The sequence below is a fragment of the Chiloscyllium plagiosum genome, chromosome 27, assembly GCF_004010195.1.
Source record: "Chiloscyllium plagiosum isolate BGI_BamShark_2017 chromosome 27, ASM401019v2, whole genome shotgun sequence".
Taxonomy (NCBI): domain Eukaryota; kingdom Metazoa; phylum Chordata; class Chondrichthyes; order Orectolobiformes; family Hemiscylliidae; genus Chiloscyllium; species Chiloscyllium plagiosum.
In genome coordinates, this window is record NC_057736.1 from 18,298,701 (window position 1) to 18,306,483 (window position 7,783).

The 7,783-nt window shown below is 43.2% G+C and overlaps 1 protein-coding gene across 1 annotated transcript in view; it reads left to right on the forward strand.

Annotated features, from left to right (window-relative positions):
• LOC122563615 (arf-GAP with SH3 domain, ANK repeat and PH domain-containing protein 2-like) overlaps nt 1-5,345 on the forward strand; it is a 78,106-nt gene extending 72,761 nt beyond the window's left edge. Inside the window, exons 26-28 of the mRNA XM_043717576.1 lie at nt 14-123; nt 2,328-2,450; nt 3,717-5,345. Coding sequence (XP_043573511.1) covers nt 14-123; nt 2,328-2,450; nt 3,717-3,791 — 308 coding nt within the window. The 3' untranslated portion in view covers nt 3,792-5,345. The remainder of the gene's footprint in view (nt 1-13; nt 124-2,327; nt 2,451-3,716) is intronic.
• The last annotated feature ends 2,438 nt before the right edge of the window (nt 5,346-7,783 follow it).

A 7,783-nucleotide genomic window follows, 5' to 3' on the forward strand; every position in this document is an offset into this window, starting at 1 on the left:
TTCCCTGCAAAAGGGGAATACCTCTCACCGACAGACTCGAGTTCAAGGAGTCGGGAAGATGTTTATATTGTTCCAGAAAGCTCCAAACCAATCCCTGTGCCGCTACCGAGGAGGTCAGTTGGGGTGAGTTGTTCTGTATTGCACAAGCAGTTGGCAAATACTAGAAAGTTCTGCCATTTTCCAACAGCACTTGGTTTCCCCAGTGTGTGCTGGTATTTTTACATGTATGTAGTACTTAGGAGCTCTTGTTGTTCAGTATGCAGAGCCCCTGTCTCCCAGCCTGGAGCTCCAGTCCCACTCCATAGAATCATAGAATCCCTACGGTGTGGAAACAGGCCATTCGGCCCAACAAGTCTACATCTATCCTCTGAAGAGTATCCCACACAGACCCATTTCCCTATCTTGTTACTCTATATTTCCTATGACTAATGCATCTAGCCTACACATCCCTGAACAATATGGGCAACTTAGCATTGCCAATTCACCTAATCTGCATGCCTTTGGATTGTAGGAGGAAACTGGAGCAGACATGGGGAGAATGTGCAAACTCCACACAGTCACTCAAGGCTGGAATTGAACCCAGGTCCCTGACGCTGTGAGGCAGCAGTGCTAACCACTGAGCCACTATGCTGTGCCCCCCCCCCCCCCCCCCGCCAGCTGAGTCACCGTGCTGCCCTTGTTGGTCATGGAAAGTGTGTTCCTGGCATGATAACCAGCTTATTGATCCTTAAACATTTCTCCACCACCATCTCAAAGTAGAGGGATAATGGTCAAATTAGAAAGTTCCCCAGTCTAATCCAGACTTCCTCTTCCCTGAACCTTTCAATATTGCTGTTCTCAAGCAACTGAATCCCACAACAAATCCCAGCATACAGGTTTCTGACACTTCCTTTTCCCTCAACACATGAATGTCCTAAGTCAGAGTAGAAGTAGATCATTGGCCCTTTGTAAGACTTTAAGGTTATAAATAAGATCAGTAAGATCAGGACTGATCTCTGTGTTTAGAATTCCACATTCCTGTATTTCACTGATTAATATTAAGATTTTTGTTAAGTAAGACATTTGATCTCCTCTGCCTTTGTTCTTCCTGCCAAAATGAACAAGTTCACATTATCCCACATCATATACCATCCACCAGATTTTTGCCCACTCACTTGACCTATTTGTATCTTGAGCGACCATCTTATATCTTTGCAATATATGTGCTATTTGAGAATTTAGCTCCTATGTCTTTACTCCCTTCATCTAAATCATCTGAAGGAAATAGTATAAGGTTGAGGCCTTCTGCCCCTTGCAGCAGTTTTAGTGTCATTGAGATGTACGACACGGAAACCGACCCTTTCATCCAACTTGTCCATGTCACCCAGATATCCTAACCTAATCTGGTCCCACTTGTCAGCACCTGGCCCATATCCCTCTAAACTCTTCCTAATTATATACCCATCCAGATGCCTTTCAAATGTTGCAATTGTACCAGCCTCCACCACTTCCTCTGGCAGCTCATTCCATACACATACCACCTTCTGCGTGGAAAAGTAACCCCTTAGGTTCCAAATAAATCTTTCCCCATCACCCTAAATCTATGCCCTCTAACTTCCTCTTGCACATTACCAATGTTTTCCCATCTCAATTTGTTTCTACTGTTTGATATAATGCATTTTTTCACACTTGATCCCTTGGACCCACTATTTAGTTTAAAACCCCCTCCACTTCCCTGCGTGAGCTGTTCACAAAAGCAATGGCATTCGCATGGTTCAGGTGCAGACTGGCCCAACACTACAGTGCATCTGTCCATGTCTGCTTGGCCTTCCTCCAGCTGCTCCTGTTTCCTCCCACAGGAGAAAGTGAGGACTGCAGATGCTGGAGATCAGAGTCGAGAGTGTGGTGCTGGAAAAGCACAGCAGGTCAGGCAGCGCCCGAGGATCAGGCGAATCAACGTTTTGAGCATAAGCCCATCATCAGGAATGAGGCTCATTCTCCTACAGTCCACAGTTGTACGGGATAGGTGGATTGGCCTTGCTAAATTGGCCATAGTGTCCAGGGATGTGCAGACTAGGTGGATTAGCCATGGGAAATGCTGAGTTACAGGGATGGGGTGGAGGGGGCTAGGTGTGGGTGGGATGTTCTTCGGAGGGTCAGGTCAGCCACAGTAGGCTGAATGGCCTCTTTCTGCGTGGTTCTGCCACCATATGGCAGCTAGCGGATGGGGCAATAAATGTCAGTGATGCCCATATCTTGAACATTTGTAACATAGAGAGACCCCCCTCTGGGTTTTGTATTGTTGAGTGCTGTGTGTGTTGTTTCGGAGTGCTACTTTACTTCCACAGGTGAAGCTGAAGCAGAAGCGAGTGAAGGCAATCCTGGACTGTACAGCGGACCATCCCGATGAGCTGACCTTTGTTAAGGGGGAGGTCATTATTGTGACTGGAGAAGAAGATTCATTTTGGTGGGTGAGTGTCTGCCTTTGCAAAATCTCCTTGAGTTGCTAAATAAACTTTGTGGCTCCCGCATACAGTTGAGACAGAATTGGGTTCAGTGAGCAAATGCCTTCACATTGAGAGAATTGCTTCATGTACACATTGCCTATCTCACAACAACAACTTGTATTTGTATAGCACATTTCAGAGCATTTCACAGGAATGTTATCAAATAAGATTTGTCAGAGAGCCATATAAGGACGTGAGTAATATTCAGCTGACACAGAATGGATTCAGTTAATTGCTGTCAACTACACCTGGCCGATTATATACAGATGAGCAAAAGAATGATTTCCAATTGCCTCACTCGCTTTCTTCTAATATGGTGAGGGGTTTAGGGAGAAAGTTTGACAGCTGAAGGCAAAGTAGTCAGGAGTGGAGCAAGAGAAAAATGGGGGCCTAAGTCCTGAATTGGAGGTGAATTAACTTGTAAATAGGAAGTAAAGAAAAACTTGTATTTATACAACTCATTTGATAATCTTTACGTCTAAGTGCTTCACAGACAACTAAATACTTTTGAAAACTTGCGTCAATGTAATCTGGGAAATCAGAAAGCTTGAGCAACATCAATGCAATAAACATTCAGAATTAAAGATGTGTTTGATGAGGGATAATTATTGGCTAGGTCACCATAGAGATGTCCTTGCTCTTTTTGTCAAAATAGTGCCATGGGGGATGTTTTCTATTGGCTCGAGAAGGTATTCAGAGCCTTGGTTTAATGCCTTGTCTGAAGCATGGGTAGATTTCCTTGTATTCAGACTCTTTTTGGGGTGGGGGCAGCAATTTCACAGGTGGTGCTAGGCCCACTGGACATTCTTTATGTATAAATCTTGTTAGAATGTGTCAGCCAACTATTTGGCTGTAAAACACCTCACACAGTAGCTCCAGCCTATTCACAGCCTCCACGATAAAGATTGTGTAGGAACTTCACCAGTTCATGTTTTTGTTTCTCATATGTAGCTCATGTTTCCTGAAGCTAGTTTTGGCAGTGATTACAATTATCCTGTTTAAGGATGGTCATTTCCACATTGACCAGGAATCCAGCTACTCACCACTGAGGCTGCATTAACCTGGTCTTGAACTATAGCGTAGTTAGTTTATATCAGTTATCTTAGCCATTTTAGTCAGATGTCAACAGAGGAAGGCAGCATGGAAGTGAATCTCTTCAACCATTTTAAAGCAGTAATAAATTGCTCATTACGTGTTGATCTTAATTGCTCAATTTGGCTTCTTTTGCAGGTCGGACATGTAGAAGGAGACAAATCACGATCGGGAGCCTTCCCAGTGGACTATGTCCATCTCTTGTCTGAATGAAGAGCTCCCGGCTAATAGGAGGAGTTTTGAGAGCACTTGACTTTGCAAACTACTCAGGAAGCCATTCAGAATGCTTGGGTTTCTCTGATCAGGCTTGGGATGAGGCCGGATGCCTTTGCTCAGGATATCAGCTTGGCTACCTTCTGATAGAATGCCCTTTGAGGAACTTCAAAGATCCTATTCTTATTGGTATCATGGAAAAATCCGGGACATTGCAACTGAGCTTGAATCAGACTTATAAACAATTTGAGTGTTGGCCAGGCTTCAGCCTATAGTGTCCAACGTCTTATTTTGTATTTAGCACCTATTCCTTTTGTGTATTGCAATTTATGGATTTATAAATTTGTCTTAGGCTGAATGGATTATGGGCTGGCACTATTGAACAATAGCATTTAATGTCTAGCCTGAGCAATATATTCCACAAGGGTAGTTTGGGTCCAAGGTTGAGGATTATGGTGGGGAGAATGCAAAGGATTTGAAGGGCGAAGACACTAAAAGATGAACCTAGCTTTACTGAGGAAAGCGATATGTATTTGTGAGGCAAGGTTCTCTGCACCTAAACAGAGGGTCAAAAACATTGGAACTGCAAACCTATAACATGTGCACTGCAGCGATCGAAGAAGGTGGCTTATCACCACCACCTACTTCAGCAATTAGGGATGGGTAATGAATGCTGTCTTTTGGCAGGGAGCCTCACATCCCATTGAAAAATAATTAAAGGTGGGAGCACATACCATGCAGAGACTGAAAACTTATTGCACAACTTTAATGCAAAACAGAAGCTGAATGCTGCATTAAATGGTGGGAGTAGTAGAGTCTTGCAGTGTTTTGAACTGAAATGTTTATTGCACAAGTTAAATTGCTGTATGTTAACCGAGTGTTATATTGCACAGTGTGAGAGGAGAGAAGAAGGGATACCAATATAGGAAAACTATAAATGCATCAATTGAAGTTCAATCTTTAATACGCTCCACTGACTATCAAAGATCAAACCTGCACCACAATGCCTGGAAGCTGCAGGAGCTTTTGCAAAATTTAAAGTTGTTTGGAGCAGGTCATCACTTCTGCTTAAGAAGGAGACAACCATACAAGTGTGCATGCATTAAGCACACCCTGCATTCTAAAATCCTGCCTTTTAACAGAATCCTTCTGTTTACAGCCACACAAACTAGAACTAGGAATGATGAATAATTTGATTTTGGGAGAATTCCAGTGTCACTTTGTTTCTGGGACTCAAGAATTCATTGCAATGTCTCTTTCTTTATAGTATTTTTTAATTGACAGTGTTTAAATAAATATTGTCAAAATGTTGCATTCTGTGGCGTTAAATAGACTATGAAAGGGGATGGGGTGGACGGCTGGAAGAGGGAGCAGGGGAATGGATGAGACATAGTGTGGCGTGAAGACAGCCATCACTTAGTTTCTTGTAATCTTTATTTTCGACATCAGGCCATGATTGAGAGGAATGTTCGGAAGTACATCTCCTGCCTCTTGTTCAGCAAATGATCACTATCAGAAATTCCCTCTTTTCGTAACCTCCTCACCCCCCCCCCCCCCCGCCCCCCAACAAGAGTGTCCCCTACCATTCTACGTTTTTGGCGGTTTAGATTTTGGTCAGTTGTCCTTACAAAGACTGCAGTGCCCAAAAATTGACATCTAGGAAGTCAGATGTCATCTGTATTGACACATCTGACTATAAAATCATCAGAGTGGAATCAGGCCATTTGGCCCAGTGAGTCTGCTCTAACATTAATTTGATATATTTCTCAATCCCATTCTCCTGCCTTTTCTCCATAACCTTTAATCCCCTTATTAATCAAGAATCTCTCCATCCCTGTCTTAAATACACTCAGTGACCTAGCTCCACAGCCTTCTGCAGCAATAAGTTCCACAGATTCACCACCCTTTTGCTGAAGAAAGTCCTCCTCAACTCCGTTCTAAAGTTTGCTCCGTCACTTTGTGCCCTCAGGTGTTAGTCTCTCCTACTAGCAGAAACATCTTCTCCATGTCCACTTTGTCCAGGCCTCTCAGTATTCTCTAAGTTTAAATCTGATCCCCTCTCATCTTTCTAAACTTTGAGTACAGACCCAGAGTCCTCAAACACTCCTCCTATGACCAGCCATTCATCTCTATGATCATTCTTCTAATGTTCTCTGGACCCCCTCCAATGCTTGAACCATAAAAACTGTTTATGAAGGAGAGTTATCTCACTCTGAAGACAGCACTTGTAAAAATCTTAATGAGCGTACAGCATGAGAGGTTTCTTTATAGAGGTATACTGAGCTGAGAGATAAAGCAAAATACACTGTTTGTCTGTACAGCAGGTTCAGTGTCATATGAAGGTCATGGACGAGAACTGATTATAATAGATCAATAAAATATTGTCACCACATTGCAAGTTAAGCTCCATATCTTTAAAAAGAAACAGTATTTGCTTGCAAAGGTGTTCATTGCTGTTATTCTATTCTGTACTTAACCCTTGCTCTTGTATCATCCCAGGATTCCTCAGCTCTTCAGTTGCTGGCATGCCTTCAGCTGCCTCAGCATTTCGTTGTGAAATGCACAACCTTCTGTATCCCTCATTCTTTCTCGTTTTTGAGATACTACTTAACTTGGTCAAGGAGGATACTTCATTCACCTTCCCTAATATCTTCCCATATGTAAATCTGTTTGATAATATTCCTGTGAAATGTCTCCGATGTTTTTACTGTGTTGTATGTGGGAGACTGGGCAGAATGGTGAGGCGACTGATGAGCTCCTACTCAAGCAGTCGGTGCAGGTGAAGATTCTCGCATACAGTGCTGTTAAAAAGAGAGCTCTGGAATTTGATGCAGTGATGATATTTCAAAGGAATAGTTATGGCTGAGGTTTCGGATTAAGTTGTCAACCTGTTTCCTAGCAGAAAGTAATAATGATACGCTGTAGAACAACAGAAATTCCCACCAAGTGAGTTACCTGTTTAAAAATTTCTCTCCTGTATCCTTTTACTGAGTGGGGCTGTTGGCAATCAGTCTGTTTCTCAGCTATACTTTACATACATTTCTCTTTTGAGTCTATGGCTCTATTTGGACATATAATTGTTTTCTGAATGTGAGACATCTGAATATCAAACTGTCTCTACTCCATTTGCAAAATGCTAATTAAGTAATAGACTTGCTCAGGAATGGAATGTAAAGCTGAAAATGTGTTGCTGGAAAAGCGCAGCAGGTCAGGCAGCATCCAGGGAACAGGAGNTGAGGAAACTGGTGAAGTCCGGGTTCATCCCTTGTGGTTGGAGGGTTCCTAGGCGGAAGATGAGGCGCTCTTCCTCCAACCGTCGTTTTGTTGTGGTCTGGCGATGGAGGAGTCCAAAGACCTGCATATCCTTGGTGGAGTGGGAGGGGGAGTTGAAATGTTGAGCCACAGGGTGGTTGGGTTGGTTGGTCCGGGTGTCCCAGAGGTGTTCTCTGAAACGCTCCGCAAGTAGCCGGCCTGTCTCCCCAATATAGGAGGTCACGAACCGTCGATTCTCCTGTTCCCTGGATGCTGCCTGACCTGCTGCGCTTTTCCAGCAACACATTTTCAGCTCTGATCTCCAGCATCTGCAGACCTCACTTTCTCCCCAATGGAATGTAAAGATATGGCAATCATTTACAACTTAATGCAGCCCTGTCCAGGTATTGGAGTACCATCTGCAAGTAACTCTCCAGCTCACATGCCATCCTGACTTGGAACTAGATTGATATTCAATCAATGATGCTGAGTCAGAGTTCTGGAGCTGCCTCCCTAACTGCCCTGTGCTTATACGACATCGTCCACAACAGTTCAAGATGAAGGCTCATCACAGTCTTGTCAAGGACAATTTATAGATTTGACAATAGGAATTAAATGCATTTAAAAATTCTCACATGGTCATAGTGCTCTACAGCACAGAAAAAGGCCCTCTGCGTACAAATTCTCAAGTACAAAATGTGTCCTCGTTTTTAGAAAGTGAATGTAATGTTGTCATTTAT